This window comes from Bufo bufo, chromosome 3 (assembly GCF_905171765.1).
Source record: "Bufo bufo chromosome 3, aBufBuf1.1, whole genome shotgun sequence".
NCBI lineage: Eukaryota > Metazoa > Chordata > Amphibia > Anura > Bufonidae > Bufo > Bufo bufo.
Window position 1 is genome coordinate 626,926,542 of NC_053391.1, and position 26,102 is coordinate 626,952,643.

The 26,102-nt window shown below is 45.4% G+C and overlaps 1 protein-coding gene across 1 annotated transcript in view; it reads right to left on the minus strand.

Annotated features, from left to right (window-relative positions):
• The window catches only part of BRCA2 (BRCA2 DNA repair associated), a gene marked incomplete at its 5' end in the record, with an annotated part of 74,771 nt that extends 49,837 nt beyond the window's left edge, over positions 1 to 24,934 (minus strand). Inside the window, 7 exons of the mRNA XM_040422440.1 lie at positions 3,925 to 3,980; positions 9,457 to 9,562; positions 17,501 to 17,541; positions 17,681 to 17,766; positions 19,881 to 19,983; positions 20,899 to 21,150; positions 24,868 to 24,934. Of these exons, the coding sequence (XP_040278374.1) occupies positions 3,925 to 3,980; positions 9,457 to 9,562; positions 17,501 to 17,541; positions 17,681 to 17,766; positions 19,881 to 19,983; positions 20,899 to 21,150; positions 24,868 to 24,934 (711 nt within the window). The remainder of the gene's footprint in view (positions 1 to 3,924; positions 3,981 to 9,456; positions 9,563 to 17,500; positions 17,542 to 17,680; positions 17,767 to 19,880; positions 19,984 to 20,898; positions 21,151 to 24,867) is intronic.
• Between the last annotated feature and the right edge of the window lie 1,168 nt (positions 24,935 to 26,102).

A 26,102-nucleotide genomic window follows, 5' to 3' on the forward strand; every position in this document is an offset into this window, starting at 1 on the left:
GAGCACCCAAGAGAAGTTGGGTGACCTTCCCAAGAAGAGCGGCCCGAACCTGGTAGGAGGAAATAGTAGCAGGTGAGTGGACCGTAGTCCCGCCAGAGCCAACCTAGAATGCGAAAGGCGCTGCAGACAGCACTCTCGACCATGTGACCACTAGCGCAGGGAAACAATGCTGCGGGAAGACGAATGGGTACGTGTCTAGGAACCACGAACACTCCCCGGCGGAAGGGCCAACGAAATGAATGAGCACCGCCCAGCTCGGAGCAGTAGCGAGCAGGTAGAGGCCGTCTACTTATATATAAGGCATTCATTTATTGTTTGTTGGACAACACCTTAGGCTTACACAGGTGGACAGAATGATCTCTTTAGAGAATAGTGCAAGGCTTGCTGCAAACACTGTCTCCCAAGAGAAAAAATATGTCGCAGGAGGAAAGGAGGCATACGTACGAGTAGCCCCGTAAGCAGTGAGAAGGCCAACCCACCTACAGGATGAGAAGGTATACACGGCCCAAACAACGCACAAGAACGTCCGCTCACTGCAAAAATATCACTCAGCGAAGAAGGCCAGCCAGAGTGCCACAGTATCTACGGAAGTGCAAAGTGCAAACTGAAAAGAGTTATGCACAAGACTAGTATGGTATGCAATGGAACGCAAAACTGACCGCCCCGAAAGGGGGGAAATGTACCTGGCAAATTGCAGTCGGCAAGGGTGCAACAGTCAGAGAAGTAGGGCATACCATACTTCGCCCCGAAGGGCGCCATGCACATAGCCACACAGTATCCAGCAGGAATGCAGGAGGTCCACCTAGAGAAAGGGGGACATGCACAGGGCTATCCTAGCATTAAGTGAGTGTGCAACAATTCACCCAACACCGAAACTTCGTGAGAGTGTAACTACTCCCAATGAAGGGGAACATGTGCAAGTCCAATACGGCACATACAAGGACAGCCTTGAATCTCGTGAGCGTGCAAAATTCCGCCCATGGAATGAGGGGTGGTCACGCACAAGGCCAGCACGGTATCCAATGGGAGCGCAAGCGTTCCACCCATGTTAGAGGGCCATGCTCAAGGCCAGCAACGTATCCGGTGAGAGTGTAGTATGCCGCCCAGAAAAGAGGGGGGGGGGGGGTCATGCACATGGCCAGCATCGCATCCAGGGAGAGTGCGATCAGTCGGTGAGAATGTGTGTATGTCACCTGAAGGAGGCATGCCCATGGCCGGCAGCGAATCCAGTGAGAGTGCGTACACCGCCAACGGAAGAGGGGTCATGCATATGGCCGGCAGCGGATCCAGTGAGAGTGCAAACACCCCGCCATGTATGGGGTTCATGCACATGGCCAACAACGTACCGGCGAGAGAACATCACCGACCGAGGGAGTGTATGTATGCCGCCACAGGGAAGGAGGCATGCCCAAGGCCGGCAGCGAATCCAATGAGAGTGCATCATACCACCTATGGAAAGTGGTCATGCACATGGCTGGCAGTGAATCTAGTGAGAGTGCCGAATGCCGTCCACGGAAGGGAGTCATGCCTATGGGCGTCAGCGATCCAGAGAGTGCAGCGTTCCGCCTATGGAAGGGGGTCACGCACATGATCGGCAACAAATCCAGTGAGAGTGCAGCGTTCCACCAATGGAAGGGGATCGTGCACATGGCCAGCACCGTATCTGGTGAGAGTGCAGTATTCCGCCTAAGAAAGGGGGTCATGCACAGATCGCAACGAATCTAGTGAGAGTGTAGCGTTCCGCCTATGCCATAACTGGAGAGGGTGACGAATGTTGACTACAGAAAGGGCCGCATGCACTTGACCAGCGCCGTATCGTGAGAGAGGGCTAGGAGGGTAAAATGACCCTGGCCGCGCCGCAGCCGGGGAGCGCGACATGCCGCCTAAGGAAGGGGGGCATGTACTGACATGAGGCTGCAGCGTCCTGCGCAGCCCATAAGTTATATATATATATATATATATATATATATATAATAAAAAATATGTTTTTTTTTGTTTTTGTTTTTTTTTTAACTGAGGCAGAAAGGGGAGCCACCTACAGGGGCACGGCGGAGGGGAGTTGGCAGCCATACAGGCCCATCTGAAACCGGCCTGTACCCAAAGGGTTAAACAGGGATCCGGCCTGGAGGGCGGCGCTGCGATCCTCTGGGGGCAGCCATACAGGCCCATCTGAAGCCGGCCTGTACCGCGGCGCTGCGATCCCCTGGGGGCACCCATACAGGCCCATCTGAAGCCGGCCTGTACCCAAAGGGTTAACAGGGATCCGGCCTGGAGGGCGGCGCTGCGATCCCCTGGGGGCGGGGGAACCTCCCGGCGGGAAGAATTCCCGCCTGGAGAAGTTCCAGCCCCCTCCAATTTTGCGGCCTAGTAACTGTAGGCCGTGAAGCCGGGGCCTAAATCTTTAGCGGCGCCCGGCTGACCGGGGCCGCACAGTATTCAAGTACCGGCCGGGGAACGAAGCGGCGCATGCACATGCCGGCCGCGGGTGCCCACCCCGCGGGCCGGAAGAGCCGGGGACCCGGATAGAGCGCCGGGATTGCGGCCGCAAAGTCTGCGGTGCCCGGCCGACCGGAATGTTCCGACGGTCGGCCTGGGGCTGTTGGAGCATAGCGCTCATATTGCAGGCCGCGGGTGCCCACCACGCTGCCCGGAAGCGAGGACCCTGCACTCGGCAGCCATTTTACCCATGGAGTGGGCCCTGGCTTATAACAGCGCCCCATGTGGCCGACAGCCACAACCACCTCGCCCTTGGGCCGGTGCCCGTGAGGGCAGAGGAGGGTCAGGGGCAGCAAGGCTCTGGCCCTGAAGCAGTAGCCGGTAAGAGGGAGGGGGACCCTGAGACCGGGTGCCTGTGAGGGTGGGACGCCTGCATAACCCCTCCGTCAGGGGCAGCTAGTTGCGGACCTCTGCAGCTCCCCAGGCATTCTTCTTGTAGGGAGAAGGGTGCCAATGACCTATGGAGGCCAGGAGAGAGGGAGCAGAATGTCGCCCTGCGGCAGCCCAGGGGCCAGCCTAGGTCTAGCAGGGACAGAAGGGTCCATAGGCCCAGTATAGGGTCAGGCACGCAGGAGACCGGGGGGGGTGGGGGACGTAGGGCTGGAGAAGCCTCTCTTACCACAGCCGTCTTCACCCTCGGTCCGTTCCAGCAGGGTCGCCCCTTCAGCTACTGGCACCGTAGTGGCAGGACGCTGGAAGAGGAACTGGCGTGCGGGCGACTCTTGCGCTGGCGGGATGTAGGGGAGCGAGGCTGCCCTGATCCACCTTGCCTTCTGTGGGGGAGGCAGCAGTGCGGGTGACCGGCACTGGCGCAGCTCAACCCCGGGAGAAACAGAGAGGTCTAGTGCGTCTCTGTTGTCCCTGATGATCTGGAACAAAAAGAAAAGAAAAAAGTAAAAATCTAAAATTTAAACAAGGAGAAACCAGCCCTGCAGAGCAGGGAGTGTCTTGCCTCCTTGGACACTAAGCAAAAACTGGCAGTCTCTCTCTCCAGGCTGAGGGTATAGCTGTGGAGGAGGGGCTTAACAGTCTTCACTTAGTGTCACGCCTCCTATGGAGATGAGCTATACCCAAGGTCTTCTGTGTCCCCCAAGGAAACTGGGCGAGAAAGTTAAATACACAAAATAAAAATAAAGACTCATCTGGTCAGAACGCCCTGGTTCCAGCGCCACGACTCCTGTCCCCGCCGCAGCGGGTGTGTGACTGAACATCTACATGTATGCTACCACTGCCGGCCAATTGGCCTCAGTGATGACGAGTGCAGGAATGGCACGTGACAGCTGAAGCTCATCGGTCACATTACGTTCCTGCCGTGTCACCAGGGAGGCGATTGATTAGTCGACAGCGGGGCTGGACGTGGGACAACCCCATTAACATATCCAATGTAACTGCTAAAAGACATATCAATTATTATACTGTTTTACTCACCAGTACATCTTCTCTGTCATATTTCCTTAGTTTACAAACTTCTTCTTTAGCTTGCGCTACAAAACAGCAAAGCCAAAAGGTTGTGAAATAAGATGAGACCTCATATGACTGCCATAGAAGTGCAGTATAAGGAGCAGGACTGCACAGCTGACAGACAATTCATCTTTTGTGCTTCTCTACACATAAACATGTTAGCAATTTATATATATTTTTTTATTTCCTGCTTCTCAAATAGTATGTACATAATACACAGAACTGCACAGATAATACCGTCGCATCAGTCCCTTCCCTCAGTGAGCCTCACAATCCTAATCCTTAAAGGGGTTATCCCACCTTCTCTTTTCCATGCCGTGGCTGCTCTCTCATGTTCGCTAAACTGCTCAGTCAGGGGGGCGTTTAGATTTCTTATGACTGACAGCAGGTTCAGCGGTCTGCTGATCTACAGACTCCGCCTACTTGCCTGGCGTGCGCGCTCCCGTGTGAGCAGGAAATCATTCACGCAGGAGAACTAACAAGCGCGCAGGCACAGAGAGATGTCGCTGGGGTGGCCGTAAACAATAACAACCGGCTGTAAACAATGCTAAAAAAGAATGTCAAATATATAAAGAGAGGACAAATCGGTAATCACTTATATTGGGTAAGTTGATACTTGTGTCAAAAACTACACAATTAAGCAGACATCAAAAGATGGGATAACCCCTTTAATCACACACACATTAATTTATCAGTATACAGGACTAGCACGGAGCTCGCCAGCTTGTGAAGCGACATTGGGAAATCCTCAAGCAGGATAAAATTATAGGGGAAAAATGACCCCCTTTTCCAACTTTTATATTCAAAAAAGGCGCAAAATTTGGGTAATTTAATTGCTCCCTCCATCATTAAAAATAGAATTAGAGAACCAGAATCCCAAAAAAGCAGAAATGATAGAGTCGGTTTCTTCCCCTGTAAGGTATGTAAAGCATGCCATCTTCCAAGACAGACTGAGCCATTAAAAGCAATAGCGACTGTACATAATACCCATAAAATAGAGCATTATCTTACATGCCATAGCAAGGGTGTCATTTATTTCATAAAATGCCCCTGTTCAAAACTCTATGTGGGGAGGACAAGAAGGACATTATTGATTAGAATAGGAGAACATATCAGAAATATAAATAAAAAGTTCGATGGTCATCCACTTTCACGTCATTACAAAGAAAAACACAGGGGGAGGTTTGAAGGGTCAAAATTTGGAGCATTGGAACAAGTTATACCAGACTCCAGAGGAGGGGACTTCATTAAATTGATGTCAAAAAACGAAACAAGATGGATTTACAATTTAAATACGCTGGCACCTGTAGGTCTTAATCATGAAATTGAACTTTTTGCGTTTTCTTGAAGAATACTTGGATAAATATACACTTATACACTGGACATAGAAAGTGAGACCCCCTTTATCTAAATATATTGAGATGGGGCAATTAGAATGGTGGAAATAGAGAAAGTAAACAGACAGCCTTGCTATTGAGAGTAGTGGTGAGAACAGGATGAGTATTTATAAGGGGTGCACCGAAATGAAAATTCTGGTCCGAAACCGAAACCGAAAATTCAGGATGCCCTTGACCGAAAACCGAAACCGAAACTGCCTTTTTGCCCAAATAGTTTTAAAATACTTTTTTTTTAACGATTGGCGCTCTTATGGAGAGGGGGATCTGTGGGTGGCGCTGTTATGGAGAGGGGGATATGTGGGTGGCGCTGTTATGGAGAGGGGGATCTGTGGGTGGCTCTGTTATGGAGAGGGGGATCTGTGGGTGGCGCTGTTATGGAGAGGGGGATCTGTGGGTGGCGCTGTTATGGAGAGGGGGATCTGTGGGTGGCGCTGTTATGGAGGGGGGGGGATATGTGCACTGTTATGGGCATAACAGTGCACAGATCCCTTTCCCCATAACAGTGCACAGATCCCTTTCCCCATAACAGTGCACAGATCCCCCCTCCCCATAGCAGTGCCATAGACCGATCCCCCTACCCATAACAGCCCCGGCCCTGCTGCTCACAGCAGACTAATCACTCACTGCATCTTTATTTTACCTTACAATCGTGACGCTCCAGTAACAACTCTGCAGGCAGAGCGGAGGGCGGCGTAACGTCACTTACTCACGTGACACATCTGCTCCGCCCACTTTATGAATGAGGGAGGCTGAGCAGGCGCGTCACGTGAGTAAGTGACGTTACGCCGCCCTCCGCTCTGCCTGCAGAGTTCTTACTGGAGCGTCACGATTGTAAAGTAAAATAAAGATGCAGTGAACCGCCCGCCCGGCGCCCGCCCGCAGATGGTGGGTGACAAATCCCACACCCCATATTTTCGGCCGATATGTAACAATATCGGCCGAAATGGATTAGGTACATTTTCGGCCGATATTTTCGGCTGCCGGAATTTCGGTGCACCCCTAGTATTTATTCATCAGCAGGCGGGGCCAAGACTATCCCTGAGGAAGGAACTCGATAGTTCCGAAACGCGTTGGTGTTTTGGTCCAAGCAGGTACCCGTACCTAGTGTGACGTCACACAGAAGATTCCTTTCCTGGATTACTACCGCGGCTTCCCTCGCGCGCGAGCGTCACCGGCTGGGACCGCGCGCTGAGAGCAGAAGCTGAAGACTGACGTACCTTATAGCAAGACACCACCATCATCCCTAAGAGGAACATCAGCAGACCACACAAACAGGCAAGCGATCCGTCTTTGTGTTGTGAACACTGGTTTTTCAGCTTACCATTCAGGTTGTTATTATTACTAGCGGCACTACAGTATAAGGGTCCATTCACACGTCCGTTGTTTCTTTCCTGATCTGTTCCGTTTTTTGCGGAACAGATCTGGACCAGATCTGGACCCATTCATTTTCAATGGGTCCTGAAAAAAAACGGACAGCTCAATGTCTGATTTTTTTTCAGGACCCATTGAAAATGAATGGGTCCAGATCTGGTCCAGATCTGTTCCGCAAAAACGGAACAGATCAGGAAAGAAACAACGGACGTGTGAATGGACCCTAAGGGGGACTGTATATCATAATAACCTCACTTCACTACACTTTTCAGCGCGGGTCGAACTCTCTACTTTTCTCATTTGTAAAAGCAAAAATTGTGCTGCATATATAAATCTAAAATGTATTAGAGGTCACAATAAATGCATAATAAACCAAATAATTTATATATACAAAAATTAAATACAATATTTCAAAATAAATAATAATAATAAACATAAAACAAAAAAAAAGCTTTTAAACACAATAAATCAGAGCACTAGGTGTGAACTAGGGTCCAAGGAGTACTATTTAAAGCGCCTGTGCAGGGCCGATGCATCAGCACTACTCAGTGGACTGTCATGACTATGCGCTGGATTGGAAAATCCATACACTGGCACAGAAGGCCGGTAACACAGCTTATCATCTATTTTGAAGCACATCGCCCCGATCCTTTCACTGCGCAGTCACCAACTACACAAAGTGAGACTACTGAACAGAGGAAGGCTTCTGGACACTTACAGTACAATTGCATAGTATAACCACGTGTATAGTCATCAACTAGCATAACCACTGCCTCCATACATCGGATTACTTAGTAGCAGGAAACTTCATTGGCAAATATGGCCTATTAGTGACTGCTTAGTACCTGGAAAATAACTGGACTATCGCTGTACTAGTTGTATAACTATATCTAAAGAACATCATCATTATTAGATTTCAGGAAATTTAGGAATTATTTAGATTTTTTGTTTTTGTATATAGGTATTGTTTGGTTTATTATATGTCTGTGGTGACCTCTAATACATTTTAGATTCTTAATATATGCAGGTCTTGAGTACCATTTTTGCTTTATAAATATTTTTGGAGTGTGCACAAATTCTGCAATAAAGTGAAATTTGTCAGGTCCAAAAACTAGCTTGAGGTTTGACAGAAATCCCATGACGCATTACTCAAGAGAAAGTCCTCCTAGTTCTCATCATCAATATCTTATACCTACGCCATTACTACCCAAATCCATCCAATAGCTTTAACAGGTATTACTGTACTTGTTATAACTTCTAATGTAGAAGACGGTGCATATAAATATATAAAGTTTGAGGTTTTTTTGGGGACGTAGCTAGAGGAGGTTGCAGTGACCTCACAGAGTCAGTCATAATTTACCGTAATCAAGAAAGCCAACCATTTACAAAAATTGGTCTATGTACACTAGGGTGTTTCATTTTGTAACGGAAAAAAATTTAATGCAGACTTTGCTTATTCCCCGTGTCTGTGATTTAAAAGATATATATGCCAAATTTCAAGTAGATTGGATAATATTTAGAGGTTGCACACTTTGATCAGTTTTGTAAAGAAAAAAGGCAAAAAATTTGATTTTTCGATGTTAATTTCTTTTATTGGGAAAACTAGAAATCACAAACTTAAAATAATATTAAAGCTAGACAATAAGATTAATAGGTAGTATGATAGGCAAAACATGTGTTATATTAATCAACTTTGAACGATGCAATCCCTTCTTTTGCTTGGTGACGACTTTTCTGTGATGCTCAACTACCCTCAATAAGAATTGTTTTTGTTGTTCGTCCCTGACCGATTCTTTAAACTTTTTTTTATCAGAGCAATTCCTCTTTCTGCGGTATCATTGACCACCTTAAGAGCATTCACATGGCTTCTTAGAGAATCAATGTAGTATTCTGTCACGTCGTGGATCCCAAACAATTCAAAGAACGTCTTTGTTTTATTAGTAACGAAATGGCTCAGGTATTTTCCTTTAAAAACTAGGTTTTTACCCTGTAATCGTTTCATTTCCTTTTACTTTGCAGGTTTGGTTTCTAAATTTTTTGTCATATTTTCCTCAACAGCCTGAGTAATACGTTCGTCCAAAAAAGCCAACCCTACGTTTGTTTCTGACAGATACCAAAGATGTCTCTTAGCAACTGTGAGAGCACTTTTTTTGATGTCTGCATCTGGGTAAATGCTAAGAAGCTGGAGCATATCCAAATCATTCTTTGGAGCCCATCGACTTACAATTGCCTTACACAAAAAGCGAACATATATGAGGCTGACAAAATGTAAAACCTGTTTCATTCCTTTCAATTCTCGTTGAGGAATATTCAACTGTTTAGTGAAGAGGACAATTTTAAGTGCATATATTGCCTTTGCCATCCACCTTGCTTGATGCAGAGCCCCTGGGGTCCTGAAACTGAAGTCGTTTTTAGACCAACCTCCTAGGCACAGGAGTGAGAGTTGTAATAAAAGTAATCAGTGTGTGAAACCCCTAAATGTTATCCAATCTTCTTGAAATTTTACATCACTGAGACTCGGGGCGTAAGCAAAGTCATGAAAATCACATCTTTGGAAAAATGAAACACCCTAATGTACACTCTGTGCTCCCTGAATGACATTAAAACATGTAGAATAACGTTTCTACCACCTCAGCGTAACATCTACCTGACCATACTGAACATGTACTTAAGACTACATTAGTGCCATATGAAGACATTCATAAAGATTTGTCTACTTCCAATTTCTTACCAATGATCACAGTCGGAGAGGGTGGTGTAGCTAAGGAACTCGACCAGGACATCTCAGGATCTGCTTGTACACCTAGACTTTCTGATATACACCTCGAGCTGTGGTCCTTGAAAATAACAAAAAAAAAAAAAGTTGGTGACAAGTGCTGTTTGAGGTCAAGCATGCTACTTAAAAGATGTATTGTAAATAAAGATATTCAGGACGTACTGTCCCCCCTTTCGCAGCTGCCCATAGGAGAGGAAAATGGAAATTGTTCTCAGCTGTTTCCTTAACCCCTTAAGGATTGGGCTCATTTTCACCTTAAGGGCCAGGCCATTTTTTGCAAATCTGACCAGTGTCACTTTATGTGTGAATAACTTTAAACGCTTTTTCTTATTCAGGCCATTCTGAGATAGTTTTCTCATCACATATTGTACTTCATGACAGTGGTAAAATTAAGTAAAAAATTTCCAAATTTCAATTTCTCTACTTTTAAAATAGATAATAATACCTCAAAAAAATAGTTATTACTTTACATTCCCCATATGTCTACTTCATGTTTGGATCATTTTGTAAATGACATTTAAATTTTTGGGGATGTTAGAAGGCTTAGAAGTTTAGAAGCAAATCTTGAATTTTTTTTTAGAAAATTTCCAAAACCCACTTTTTCAGGACCAGTTCAGGTCTGAAGTCACTTTGTGAAGCTTACATAATAGAAGCCACCCAAAAATGACCCCATTTTAAAAACTACACCCCTCAAGGTATTCAAAACTGGTTTTAGAAACGTTGTTAACCCTTTAGGTGTTCCACATGAATTAATGGAAAAGTGAGATGAAATTTCAGAATTTCACTTTTTTGGCAGATTTTCCATTTTAATCATTTTTTTTCCGCTAACAAAGCAAGGGTTAACAGCCAAACAAAACTTAATATTTATTGCCATGATTCTGTAGTTTACATAAACACCCCATATGTGGTCATAAACTGCTGTACGGGCACATGGCAGGGCGCAGAAGTAAAGGAACGCCATATGGTTTTTGGAAGGCAGATTTTGTTGGACTGGTTTTTTGACACCATGTCCCATTTGAAGCCCCCCTGATGCACCCCTAGAGTAGAAACTCCATAAAAGTGACCCATTTTGGAAAGGTGACAGTTTTTTTTGGTACTATTTTAGGGTATGTATGATTTTTGGTTGCTCTATATTACACTTTTTGTGAGGCAAAGTAACAAAAAATAGAAATTCTGAAATTTTATCTCCATTTGCCATTAACTCTTGTGGAACACCTAAAGGGTTAACAAAGTTTGTAAAATCGGTTTTAAATACCTTGAGGGGTGTAGTTTCTAAAATGGGGTCACTTTTTTGGAGTTTCTACTCTAGGGGTGCATCGGGGGGGGCTTTAAATGGGACATGGTGTCAAAAAACCAGTCCAGCAAAAACTGCCTTCCAAAAACCGTATGGCATTCCTTTCCTTCTGTGCCCTGCCGTGTGGCCATACAGCAGTTTACAACCACATATGGGGCGTTTATGTAAACAACAAAATCAGGGCAATAAATATTGAGTTTTGTTTGGCTGTTAACCCTTGCTTTGTTACTGGAAAAAATTAATTAAAATTGAAAATTTGCCTAAAAATAGCTGTTTTGGCACCGTTTTTATTATTTACAACGTTCATCTGACAGGTTAGATCATGTGCTATTTTTATAGAGCAGGTTCTTACTGACACAGGGATACCTAATATGTTTACTTTTTTTATTTATTTAAGTTTTACACAATAATATCGCTTTTGACACAAAAAAAATCATTTTAGTGTCTCCATAGTCTGAGAGCCATAGCTTTTTATTTTTTGGGCGATTGTCTTAGGTAGGGGCTCAGTATTTGCGGGATGAGATGACGGTTAGATTAGTACTATTTTAGGGGGCATACGCCTTTTTGATCGCTTGCAATTGCACTTTTTGTGATGTAAGGTGACAAAAAATGGCTTTTTTGACAGTTTTTTTTTTTTTTTTTTTTAACGGTGTCACCTGAGGGGTTAGGTCATGTGGTATTTTTATAGAGCAGGTTCTTACGGACGCGGCGATGCCTAATATGTATACTTTTTTTTATTTTTTTTTACGTTTAACATAAAAAAGCATAAAAAATAAAATCATGTTTTAGTCTGAGCGCCATAGTTTTTTTTAGGCGATTGTCTTAGGTATGGGCTCATTTTTCCCGGGATGAGGTGATGGTTAGATTGGCACTATTTTGGGGGGCATACGCCTTTTTGATCGCTTGGTGTTGCACTTTTAGTGATGTAAGGTGACAAAAAAATGGTTTATTTAGCAGTTATTTAATTTTTTTGACAGTTTAAATCTGAGGGGTTAGGTCATGTGATATGTTTATAGAGTCGGTCGATACGGACGCGCGATAACTAATATGTCTACTTTTCTTTTTTTAACTTTATTTTGGGAAAAGGACGCTGGGGGCTGGATCTCACAGGCTCTCCACCGGAAGGCAGCCACGATGCCTAAGGAAGGCATTGCGCTGCCTTCCATGCCATCGGGTCCCCATTACAGCAGCACGGGGACCCGATGGCTTCCACAATCGCTGCAGGAATGACCAGTAAACGCTGCAAACCGCAGGTCTGAATTGACCTGCGGTTTGCAGCGATCGCCAATACGGGGGAGGGGGGCAGAGGGTCACAGGACCCCCCCTCTGCATTGTCACAGGGTGCCTGCTGAATGATTTCAGCAGGCACTCTGTTCCGATCACCGCCCGCCGGTGATCAGAAATACACAGGGTCCTTAAGGACTCGGACATCAGGGCGTACCCGTACACCCTGTGTCCGCAAGAGGTTAAAGGGCATCTTTCAGCAGATTTGTACTTATGACACAGGCTGACCTGTTACATGTGCACTTGGCAGCTGAAGACATCTGTGTTGGTCCCATGTTCATATGTGTCCGCATTGCTGAGAAAAATGAAGTTTGAATCTATGCAAATGAGCCTCTAGGAGCAACGGGGTCGTTACCATTGCAGAGAGAGCTGAGCGCATTGCTCCTACAGGCTCATTTACATATAATAAAACATAATTTTCCTCAGCAATGTGGGCACATATGAATATGGGACCAACACAGATGCCTTCAGCTGCCAAGTGCACATGTAACAGGTCAGCCGGTGTCATAGGGACAAATCTGCTGATAAAGGGCCTTTAAATCCTATAGACTAGGAAAAAAACATCCTTAGGACACCTGCACGTTTTGAATATGCATAGTTTTTCAGTGCGGATTCCCATGTGGAAAAACTGCAGTGTAGTAAAGTACCAGCAAAGTGTATGAGATGAAACAAATAAAAGATGAAGCAAATAAATTGACCTGCCATGCAGATTTTAAGATCCGCAGTATGTTTGGGGTTTTAGCTATGGATTTCTCCCTTTGAGTGAGATCTGCAGCAAAACATGCTATTGTGCATCAATGTTTTTGGTGCAGTTTGGATGTTTAACCCCTTCCGACCAGTGCCGTAATCGCACGGCGCAGCGGGAAGTGACTTCCCGACCAGCGCCGTAGTACTACGGCACGCTGATCAGGCGGGTGCAGGAGCTACGCAAGCCCAATCAGCTGCAGAGGACCGGCTGTTCCCGTTAGCCAGACCCCTGCTGTTTCTAACTAGGCAAATGTAACAGCTTTCCAATTAACTCACTTTATCTCCGGTGGCTGGTTTCTCAGATTTCACTGAGGGTCACATGACCTGTGATGTCAGCTTCTCTCCCTGCTCTGATAATGTTCCTGCACAAACCTGAGAGATCTGTACAGGAGACTGTGCTGGCCACGCCCCCTGCACTGCTGGCTGCTGCTTATTGCTCTCTCCCAGGATTCTTAACCCCTTCAGCTGCACAGATTTAGGGCTGAAGTTTTTACTGTGTAGCTGCAGGCAGTGAGGAGACAATTGCTGGGCACAGGAGCTGAAAGAGAAGTTCTGCAGAGCATTGCAGGTGGGGGTAAGATCCTGTGTGTATTAGCAGTGTCATTGTACAGCTAGGACTTGTAGTTCTACAGGGTGGGCCATTTATATGGATACACCTTAATAAAATGGGAATGGTTGGTGATATTAACTTCCTGTTTGTGGCACATTAGTATATGTGAGGGGGGAAACTTTTCAAGATGGGTAGTGACCATGGCGGCCATTTAAAATTGTTTTTTTCAATAGGAAGAGGGTCATGTGACACATCAAACTTATTGGGAATTCACAAGAAAAACAATGGTGTGCTTGGTTTTAACGTAACTTTATTCTTTCATGAGTTATTTACAAGTTTCTGACCACTTATAAAATATGTTCAATGTGCTGCCCATTGTGTTGGATTGTCAATGCAACCCTCTTCTCCCACTCTTCACACACTGATAGCAACACCGCAGGAGAAATGCTAGCACAGGCTTCCAGTATCCGTAATGTCAGGTGCTGCACATCTCGTATCTTCACAGCATAGACAATTGCCTTCAGATGACCCCAAAGATAAAAGTCTAAGGGGGTCAGATCGGGAGACCTTGGGGGCCATTCAACTGGCCCACGACGACCAATCCACTTTCCAAGACACTGTTCATATAGGAATGCTCGGACCTGACACCCATAATGTGGTGGAGCACCATCTTGCTGGAAAAACTCAGGGAACGTGCCAGCTTCAGTGCATAAAGAGGGAAACACATCATCATGTAGCAATTTCGCATATCCAGTGGCCTTGAGGTTTCCATTGATGAAGAATGGCTCCACTATCTTTGTACCCCATATACCACACCATACCATCAATTTTTTTGTTCCAACAGTCTTGGAGGGATCTATCCAATGTGGGTTAGTGTCAGACCAATAGCGGTGGTTTTGTTTGTTAACTTCACCATTCACATAAAAGTTTGCCTCATCACTGAACAAAATCTTCTGCGTAAACTGAGGGTCCTGTTCCAATTTTTGTTTTGCCCATTCTGCAAATTCAGTGCGCCGATCTGGGTCATCCTCGTTGAGATGCTGCAGTAGCTGGAGTTTGTAAGGGTGCCATTTGTGAGTAGCTAATATCCGCCGAAGGGATGTTCGACTAATGCCACTCTCCAGTGACATGCGGCGAGTGCTATGCTGTGGGCTCTTGCTGAATGAAGCTAGGACAGCCACTGATGTTTCTTCATTAGAGACAGATTTCATGCGTCCACATTTTGGCAAATCCAACACTGAACCAGTTTCATGAAACTTAGCAAGCAGTTTGCTAACTGTAGTATGGAAGATGGGTGGTCTCGTTGGGTGTCTTGCATTGAAATCTGCTGCAATGACCCGGTTACTGCGTTCACCAGACATCAACACAATTTCTATCCGCTCCTCACGTGTTAACCCCGGCGACATGTCAATGGCTGTAAACAAAGAGAAACTTGTAAATAACTCATGAAAGAATAAAGTTACGTTAAAACCAAGCACACCATTGTTTTTCTTGTGAAATTCCCAATAAGTTTGATGTGTCACATGACCCTCTTCCTATTGAAAAAACAAAGGTTGGATTCAAAATGGCCGCCATGGTCACCACCCATCTAGAAAACTTTCCCCCCCTCACATATACTAATGTGCCACAAACAGGAAGTTAATATCACCAACCATTCCCATTTTATTAAGGTGTATCCATATAAATGGCCCACCCTGTATACATACAACATGCTGCTGAGTCTCCCAGCAGGCAGACATGTCACTCAGGGCAGCACTTGTGTTCACTCCCTTAGCAGAGCAGGGGGAGGGGCAGAGATTGTTTTTATTGCATGTAAACAAAGGGCCAGAAGAGAACCAGGGAAATGAGGAAATAAGCAAGTTTTAGGCAAAAAAAAAATATCTATCTTGGTTATATATCGCTGACCATCAGATTTACAGTGCTATATCTTTTTTTTCCACCATAACTGGAAAAAGGAGGGACAACCCCTTTAAAGGGAACCTGTCACCGGGATTTTGGGTATAGAGCTGAGGACATGGGTTGCTAGATGGCCGCTAGTACATCCACAATACCCAGTCCCCATAGCTCTGTGTGCTTTTATTGTGTAAAAAAAACGATTTGATACATATGCAAATTACCCTGAGATGAGTCAGAGCTTGAAAATATGACTCTTCTCTGGTCACACGAGTAAGATATGACTCTTATGTTAATTTGCATATGTATCAAATGGTTTTTTTTCCACAATAAAAGCACACAGAGCTATGGGGACTGGGTATTGCGGATGTGCTAGCGGCCATCTAGCAACCCATGTCCTCAGCTCTATACACAAAATCCTGGTGACAGGTTCCCTTTAAGTAATAAATAAAAAAAATAGGAAAAAAAATAAAAATTAATGGGTCCGCATCCTACCCGCACAAAAAACGGAACGGACATGGAAACAAGCAACGTTCGTGTGCATGTAGCCTAATACTGTACAGGCAAAGTGAATGAGATCTGACAAATTTGCTTTTTTCCATGCTGAAATTGACCTGTTGTGTGTATTTAGAAATCCGCAACATGTCAATGGCATTTTGAACCTCAGTAAAATACCCGTGCATAAACGCTGCAGCGGTCGTAGCCTTTAGGAAGTGATTACAAATATTTTAATTGAAAACTCCTTGTAAATGAGAAATAAAGTTCAAAAGGGTTTGTGGACAATGAGAAAACAGAAGAAACTTTACAAAACTATTTACAATAATCAATGACAGTTAAAGGGGTTGTCCCAGAAAAGACATTTCTCATGTCTCCACAGGAAAGGTGGTAAATATCTGATCGATGGGGGCCCCACCATTGTGAGCCGCGATGATCACTAGTAGTGTTGAGCGAAGCGAGCTTCAGAAGCTTCACCCGAAGTCGCTTTGTTCAAAACTTCAGAATAATACTGTATGGGGTTCAGTCTCCGTACAGTATTAGAATGTATGGGCTCGATGAGCCGAAGTTAGTTATTTGCGAAGTCGCGCGTGACTTTGTTGAATAACTTCCGTAATTGATTTTTAAAGTGGAAAGGCACTTCAAAACTTGAAACCGAACTCGGCTTCTGATCCAACTAGTACTTCGGAGCCAAAGCTCGCTTCGCTCAACACTAATCACTAATAGGGTCCGAGTCCCCAGTGGCTTCTGAGCAGGTTTTTGGAAGAGCGGCTGTGCTGCTCATGCGCAATGACGCTTCATTCAAAGTCTATGGGGCTGGATCAACTCACATCCGCAGATCCACATGCCAATCATATTTTTTCCCAAATCTACCAAAGCAGCTCTCAGTGTTTTGGCTCAGGGAGGAGAGTCCCAAGCTGACCTTATGCCCTAAGGTCCAGTTCCCACAGGTTTGTTTTGGAGCTGATTTGAGCGTTTCTGCACCAAAATCAGTTCCACAATGCCTTGAAACAGCCTACCATTCAATTCAATGGGAAGCAGCACTCACTTGCTTTTTTTTTTTTTTTTTGCATATGGAAAAAAGCAGCAGCAGCTATCTTGCGGAAGACTCTGTTCTGAATCTCCCATTGAAATGAATGAGAAGCGTAAAAAAAAAAAAAATCTCAAAGCATTTCTATGTACAGTTTCTGTGTACACAAAAAAAACCCAAGCAGAAAATGCAGTTTTGTACCAAATTAAACACCCTTTGGTTAGAAAAAACAGGTAAATAAATGCATCAAAAACGACACGAAAAAAAAAAAAAAATGTAGGAATTTTGTAGGTGAATTTTCAAAACCTGTGGTGTGAACATACCTTAAGGCTCCATTCAGACGTCCATAGTGCATTGCGGAATCGGAATACACCCGGCCGGCACCCCCAAAGAAATGCCTATTCTTGTCCGCAATTGCGGACAAGAATAGGACAAGCTCTATTTTCTCGCAGAGCTGCGGACCAGAAGATCGGGGCGCGCTCCGGAAATGCAGATGCGGAAAGCACATAGTGTACTTTCCACATCTCTTCCGGCCCCATAGAGAATGAATGGGTCCGCGCCCGTTCCAGATAATTACGGAACGGATGCGGACCCATTCTACGGACGTGTGAATGGACCCTAATAGGGCAATTGGACAGAGGTTCCTGTCATGAGACAACCCCTTTAACTGAAGAAAAACAAAAGTAGGTGTAAGGTATGTACTTACCCTGATTAACTGAGGTGTGCACAATAAACTATCAGACATATCTGAAAGAAATAAAAGTTTCTACACTGAGCACTTAGCGGAGACATTGAGGCATTCAGCCCGTGCGCCATTCTTTTGTAGCTCGTTACAAATGTGCACCCATTGTATTTTGTTGCCAAGATAAACACATTTACTACTTACCAAACTTTCGATCTTGCCGCGGCGTTGTGTGCAGGTATTTTCCATCCCCAAAGGGGGCCTTAAACAACTGCTTCATGACAACAGGGCTGAAATCATAATTAAGAGGACAGTGATTGGCCGATCTCACAAAATGTACTGGATATGGGAATTCTGCTCTGCTGATTGTACCATTCATACACAAGAAATTTACGGAGTTAAGGACCAGTAAATACAGTTGCAAGAAAAAGTATGTGAACCCTTTGGAATGATATGGATTTCTGCACAAATTGGTCAATAACATGTGATCTGATCTTCATCTAAGTCACAACAATAGACAATCACAGTCGGCTTAAACTAATAACACACAAAGAATTAAATGTTACCATGTTTTTATTGAACACACCATGTAAACATTCACAGTGCAGGTGGAAAAAGTATGTGAACCCTTGGATTTAATAACTGGTTGAACTCCTTTGGCAGCAATAACTTTAGCCAAAAGTTTCCTGTAGTTGCAGATCAGACGTGCACAACGGTCAGGAGTAATTCTTGACCATTCCTCTTTACAGAACCTGTTTCAGTTCAGCAATATTTTTGGGATGTCTGGTGTGAATCGCTTTCTTGAGGTCATGCCACAGCATCTCAATCGGGTTGAGGTCAGGACTCTGACTGGGCCACTCCAGAAGGCTATTTTCTTCTGTTTAAGCCATTCTGTTGTTGATTTACTTCTATGCTTTGGGTCGTTGTCTGTTGCAACACCCATCTTCTGTTGAGCTTCAGCTGGTGGACAGATGGCCTTAAGTTCTCCTGCAAAATGTCTTGATAAACTTGGGAATTCATTTTTCCTTCGATGATAGAAATCCGTACAGGCCCTGACGCAGCAAAGCAGCCCCAAACCATGATGCCCCCACCACCATACTTCACAGTTGGGATGAGGTTTTGATGTTGTGCTGTGCCTCTTTTTCTCCACACATAGTGTGGTGTATTTCTTCCAAACAACTCAACTTTGGTTTCATCTGTCCACAGAATATTTCGCCAGTACTGCTGTGGAACATCCAGGTGCAAACTGTAAACGTACAGCAATGGGTTTTTTTTGGACAGCAGTGGCTTCCTCTGTGGTATCCTCCCATGAAATCCATTCTTGTTTAGTGTTTTACGTATCGTAGATTCGCTAACAGGGATGTTAGCATATGCCAATAACTTTTGTAAGTCTTTAGCTGACACTCTAGGATTCTTCTTCACCTCACTGAGCAGTCTGCACTGTGCTCTTGCAGTCATCTTTACAGGATGGCCACTCCTAGGAGAGTAGCAGCAGTGCTGAACTTTCTCCATTTATAGACAATTTGTCTTACCGTGGACTGATGAACAGCAAGGCTTTTGGAGATACTTTTATAACCCTTTCCAGCTTTATGCAAGTCAACAATTCTTAATCTTAGGTCTGCTGAGAGCTCTTTTGTGCGAGGCATCATTCACATCAGGCAATACTTCTTGTGAAAAGCAAACCCAGAACTGGTGTGTGTTTTTTATAGGGCAGCTGTAACCAACACCTCCAATCTCATCTCATTGACTGGACTGCAGTTGTCTGACACCTCACTCCAATTAGCTCTTAGAGATGTCATTAGTCTAGGGCAGTGATGGCGAACCTTTTAGAGACAGAGTGCCCAAACTGCAACCCTACCACCCACTTATTTATCGCAAAGTGCCAAGACTGCAATGGCAATGAATACCAATATAGTATATCTTCAATGTAATTTATCATTTAGCTATAATTTCCTGCCTACACTCAATGCGCTGCCTGTGCTGTTCATAGTGCGCCCTGCGCTGATGATTGGCAGGAAAACTCTAAGGCATATTGGTACACCATAGACTTTTTCCAGGGTGAAAGTGCCCACAGAGAGGGCTCTGAGTGCCGACTCTGGCACCCGTGCCATAGGTTCGCCACCACTGGTCTAGGGGTTCACATACTTTTTCCACCTGCACTGTGAATGTTTACATGGTGTGTTCAATAAAAACCTGGTAACATTTAATTCTTTGTGTGTTATTAGTTTAAGCAGACTGTGATTGTCTATTGTTGTGATTTAGATGAAGATCAGATCACATTTTATGACCAATTTGTGCAGAAATCCATATCATTCCAAAGGGTTCACATACTTTTTCTTGCAACTGTATGTATAATCGCAGGCAAGCAGCCACACGGCTAGCTAAATAAAAGTCCATATCTTACCTGTCAGCTAAATATCTACTTGAAGTGCCAAAGGTTTCATTAGGTGGTATTGCAGAAGTATCCGGGCTCAGCTCTGTCGCCAAAACATTTCTGAAAAATAATTCTGGGGGGGGGGGAGAAAAAAAACAAAAACAAAAAAACAATCAATCAATCTATAAATAAATACACACATTATTCCCATTTTCATTTGAATGTTTGATTTTTCCTCCCCACCTTCCAAGAGCCATGACTTTTTTCAATTTAACATTTTTCATTTACATACCCTTATGAGAGCTTATTCTGTTTTGTATTTTTAATGGCACCATTTAATTTACCATGCCTTGTATTGAAAAACAGGAAAAAAATAAATCCGCAATGATTTTGGAGGTTTGATATTACAGCGTTCACTATACACTATAAACGACGTGACGTCCTTATTCTGTATGATTACGGGGATACCAACTTTGTATAGTTTTATTTTGTTTCACTATTTTAAATAGAAAAAAAAAAATCTTTTCATCTGACAGCCATAGCTTTTTTACATATCCGTCTACATAGGCCCCATGCACACGACCGTTGTTCTGGTCCGCATCCGAGCCGCAGTATTTGTGGCTTGGATGAGGACCCATTCACTTCAATGGGGCCGCAAAAGATGCGGACAGCACTCCGTGTGCTGTCGGCATCCGTTGCTCCGTTCTTTGATCCGTCCAAAAATAAAAAATAACCTGTCCTATTCTTGTCCGTTTTGGCGGACAAGATTAGGCAGTTATATTAATGGCTGTCCGTGCTGTTCCGCAAATTGCGGAACGCACACGGACGCCATCCGTGTTTTGCGTACTGCAAAAAATACACAACGGTTGTGTGCACGTAGCAATAGCTGTATGAGGGTTAGTTTTTTTGCAGGGCAAACTGCAGTTTTTATTGGTACCATTTTTGGGGAACGTACGACTTTTTATTAAAATTTTTCATGTGGGTGGGTGCAACCTTTTACCTGTAAATGCTGGTTTGTTTTATTGCCAACAGTAGTAGAAAAACTTACCCGCTGAGACGTGACTTTTCTCATGATCTTTTGTCGGTGACAGGAACAGGGGGGAGCATAAACTCTGCTCTCTGAAAATAGACGGGGTGGACTCTAACTGGCTGCAGAGAGACCGCTTGTGCTGCGGGGTCTTGAAGAGACTGGTATCCTGCCAGCCTCCTCTCTTCTCCTCATCCTCATGTAGCCTGGGCTGAAGACGTATGGCCTCTCTGGTCAGTTCCTCGAACCAGTTTACATTTATCTGTCCCAAGTCTGTAAGGAAGGAATCCAGATTAAAAAATGTATAAAAAATTAAAGCATGACAAATGCAAAGGAAATAAAATGCAACCCTGTAGTCCTATCCAGACAGCACGAAACCGATGTATTGTTTATTCAATGGAACCTAAATTCATCTATCATATGGCTGTGGCAAGAGATAAGACTGTTGTGTGAGAGCGCCAACAATTTCTAAATCAAAGGGGCACTCAGCGCGCTCACACCCCTTCAAGTACCTCAGATATTGATGACCAATGGTTTCCGGGGGTGAACAGAAGTATCCAGCCAGGATGGATCCGTGTGAACTCCGGCAGGCTGCCCTCTGTTGGAACAGGCCCGTTATACGGAGGGTGTGAACCTACCCTTGGGAGGCCTTGTCCTTCGCTGGTATGCGGTGTATCTAGATCAGGCAGCAGGGCAGTGCGGCTTCCTTCTCCATTCCCAGCTATCGTGTGATCACGGGGGGAAGCTGGGTGAGCAGGAAAGGGGGGGGGGGGAGGGCAATAAACTTTATAATCCCCTTACATCAAACAACGTAAATGCGATTTAAAAAAAATAACTAAAAAGGTGAAAAACAGACTTTTTTCCACCTCTATAGAAAATAAAAACAAAAATGGCATGAAAATAAAGCCCCATCTGTCACCGCAAAAAGTAATGCAAAATGCTGCATCAATGAGAGTCTATGGGACTGAAGGAAGCCTCCGAGTGCTGTGCTCTGCAGTCAGTCCCATAGACTTTTGAGGGCAGCAGAGCGGCAATTGATGGCTGCTTTATTCAAACTCCTCTTTGCTGCCATCAAGCAGTGAGGAGGAATGGGGGAATCGGGACCCTTGTTCTATCCTGATGCCCCCTTTTAGGGTTCCTACACAAAGTTTTGGTACTGGTGTCTGCGTGATCAGTGTTTTTTTGCATGCCTAGCAGCTTTTTAGAGAAAAGTATTTGCCCCCCCGGGTAATGTCACTTCCTCTGTAGGGCTGTTTATTTTTGAAGTAGCAGAAGAACCAATGGAGGTCATGGGAGAAAAATTCCAAAAAATGTTAATATGAAAAAAACAAACAAACAAAAAACCGACCCAAACAAATTGACCTAAAAGTACAGTAGAAGAAATAAATAAAAAACACCCAATTGTCCTTAGTGTACGCAAAATTTCATATAATGTATTTTAATGGGACACAAAAACATAATATATGGAATGTCGCCGTACCCTAATGTTTCCCACAAACTTTCATGCAACTGGCGTTTTTTTTTTTATCACAAAATGCAGCAAAAAAAAATATTTATGCAAAACGCTACAAAAATCCTGAGCGTTACATCAGCGTAAGGCCGAATGCACGTGGCCGTGAGCGGTCCGTGGTAACACGGCCTGGATTACGGCTGAGAGCAGGAGCGCACTGCGTCATTGGTTGCTCTGACGCTGTGCGCTTCATGTCGCCGCCGTACATACGAATATATTACTGTACTGCAGCATGAAGCGCACGGCGTCATAGCAACCAATGACGCCGTGCGCTCCTGCTCTCAAAAAAAAACCTCAGGTGCCGTACCTGAGGGGTTAATTGTGCGTATCATAGCCCCCTGTAAGAGATCAGGTGCTGCCAGGAAGAAGGGGGCAGACCCCCCTCCCCTGTATTTAACTCATTGGTGGCCAGTGCGGCCTCCCCTCTCCCCCCCACCCTAATTAAAATCCAACCCCCCATCATTAGTGTGGCCAGTGCGGCCTCACCTCTCCCCCCCCCCCCCTAGTTAAAATCCGTTCCCAAATCCCCATCATTGGTGGCCAGTGCGGCCTCACATCTCCCCCCCCCCCTCCAGTTAAAATCATGTTCCCCCATCATTGGTGGCAGCGGAGAGTTCCGATCGGAGTCCCAGTTTCATCGCTAGGGCTCCGATCGGTAACCATGGCAACCAGGACGCTACTGCAGTCCTGGTTGCCATGGTTACTTAGCAATTTTTAGAAGCATTATACTTACCTGCGATGTCTGTGACGGCCGGGCGCTCCTCCTACTGGTAAGTGACAGGTCTGTGCTATAGGCAATGCGCCGCACAGACCTTTCACTTACCAGTAGGGGGAGCGCCCGGCGGTCACAGACATCGCAGGTAAGTATAATGCTTCTAAAAATTGCTAAGTAACAATGGCAACCAGGACTGCAGTAGCATCCTGGTTGCCATGGTTACCGATCGGCCACCAATAATGGGGGAACGTGATTTTAACTGGGGGGGGGGGAGAGGTGAGGCCGCACTGGCCACCAATGATGGGGGATTCGGAATGTGATTTTAACTGGGGGGGGGGAGAGGTGAGGCCGCCTGGTCACCAATGATGGGGAACGTGATTTTAACTGGGGGGGGGGGGGGGGGTGAGGCCGCACGGGCCACCAATGAATGTAATACAGGGGAGGGAGGGGGGTCTGCACCTGAGGGGTTAATTGTGCGGATCACAGCCCTGTAAGAGATCGGGTGCTCCAGGCAGCAGGGGGAGTCATGTACACAGTTCGTAGTATATTCTAACTTGAAGCGTCCCCATCACTATGGAACGCCTCTGTGTTAGAATATACTGTCGGATCTGAGTTTCACGATCTAACTCAAATCCGATGGTAAATTCTAACATAGAGGCATTCCCATGGTGATGGGGACGCTTCAAGTTAAATATACCATCGGATTGGAGAAAACTCAGTTCCGATGGTTATAATAGGGACTCCTGACTTTACATTGAAAGTCAATGGGGGACGGATCGTTTGCAATTGCACCATATTGGTGTCAACGTCAAACGGATCCGTCCCCATTGACTTGCATTGTAAGTCAGGACGGATCCGTTTGGTCCGCACAGCCAAGCGGACATCAAAACGATTATTTTTTTACTTTCCTTCATGTCCGTGGATCCTCCAAAAATCAAGGAAGACCCACGGAAGAAAAAACGGACATGGATCATTGGAAAAACCGGAACCCGTCGTAGTGCATGAGGCCAAACACTGATGTAACACGGCGTCACCCTTTTTTCTTTTGCAGATTTGTGTTTTGTGGACCGAAAAATACATATGTTCCCTTGCACGAGCCCTTAGACTTATTTTTTTAGTCGCATATACTACTGAAAATGCTCCTGTTGGGAGGGGTTTGCGCCTCTTTTGTCTGGTTTGATTTTTTAGAAAACTAATGTTTTCTTTTTAGCCTTTTTATGTATGAGTGGCTTATTTTACATCTGATTGAGTTGCAAAAACAGTCTAATTTCTGTTTCACTCCAGAGCAGTCGTTTTTTTCTACGCAAACAACCAACAGACGAAGCCAACACACCAGGCTAAAGACAAAGCTTGATAAATGTGCCCCAATGTTGGGTGCCAGTCAACGTCATATGATGGATCAGGCAAGGACGTATTTTTTTTTCCTTTTCTCCGTTACGAGAATAAAGCAGAAAAAACAGAAAATCCGGCACAGGTGTGAATGTGGCCCAAGATCTACTGACATGTGATAGAACCTCCCTGGTGGCTGCCCAGAGACTCAGCACAATCATCACACAGGGGTCATTTATCAAACTGGGGTCAAGTAGAACTGGCTTAGTTGTCCCCAGCAACCAATTAGATTCCACCTTTCATTTTTCACAGCTCCTTTGGAAAATGAAAGTTGAAATCTGATTGGTTGCTGGGGACAACTAAGCCAGTTCTACTCCACACCACTTACATACATATCCCCATGTTGCCTTCTGTCCCGTATATTGGATATAAACACCTGAGTGGCCGCCAGTGCGCCTGGAACAGCTGGAGAAGACAGAGGTGGCGGCTGTACGGACGCCATGTCACCGCAGTCCTGCGAGCCCGCCTTCCATGCCACTGAATTCCAGTTCAACTTCCCGCTGCTACAGTACACCCCCGCAGCGGCCACTAACCCAGCCAATCATATCACGGCTCTGAGAAGTCTCCGCCCATTTTAAGAATGAAACGACTGTTGTCATTGGCTGAAGAGCCGCGGAGTTCTCCACTGGAACTACTAGGAAACTACATTTCCCACAATGCTGCTCCCGGACCGGCTGCGGTGGCGGTGATTTCGCTGTTTGTGTAGATGAATGCTGCTAGGAGGACTGTACAGGCAGGGCGCACCGGTCATGTCCTAGGGGTGAAATATGCAGACGTGTGCGTGACCCGTAAGCTTGTGGTAAAGGTCTCCACAATGATGGAGGCTGGGTGACGCCGCAGCAAGATTCCAGACAGGGTATTCTATCTATATATGGGGGTGGGGCAGGACCGGGGTGTAGAGATAGGGTTGTGACTAAGGCCTCTTTCACACTTGCGTTGTCCGGATCCGGCGTGTACTCCACTTGCCGGAATTACACTCCGGATCCGGAAAAACGCAAGTGTACTGAAAGTATTTGAAGACGAAACCGTCTTCCAAATGCGTTCAGTGTTACTATGGCACCCAGGACGCTATTAAAGTCCTGGTTGCCATAGTAGTAGTGGGGAGCGGGGGAGCAGTATACTTACCGTCCGTGCGGCTCCCGGGGCGCTCCAGAATGACGTCAGAGCGCCCCATGCACATGGATGACGTGATCCATGCGATCACATGATCCATGCACTTGGGGCGCCCTGACGTCACTCTGGAGCACCCCGGGAACCGCACGGACGGTAAGTATGCTGCTCCCCGCTACACTTTACCATGGCTGCCAGGACTTTAGCGTCCCGGCAGCCATGGTAACCATTCAGAAAAAGCTAAATGTCGGATCCGGTAATGCGCTGAAACGACATTTAGCTTAAGGCCGGATCCGGATCAATGCCTTTCAATGGGCATTAATTCCGGATCCGGCCTTGCGGCAAGTGTTCCGGATTTTTGGCCGGAGCAAAAAGCGCAGCATGCTGCGGTATTTTCTCCGGCCAAAAAACGTTCCGTTCCGGAACTGAAGACATCCTGATGCATCCTGAACGGATTTCTCTCCATTCAGAATGCATTGGGATAATCCTGATCAGGATTCT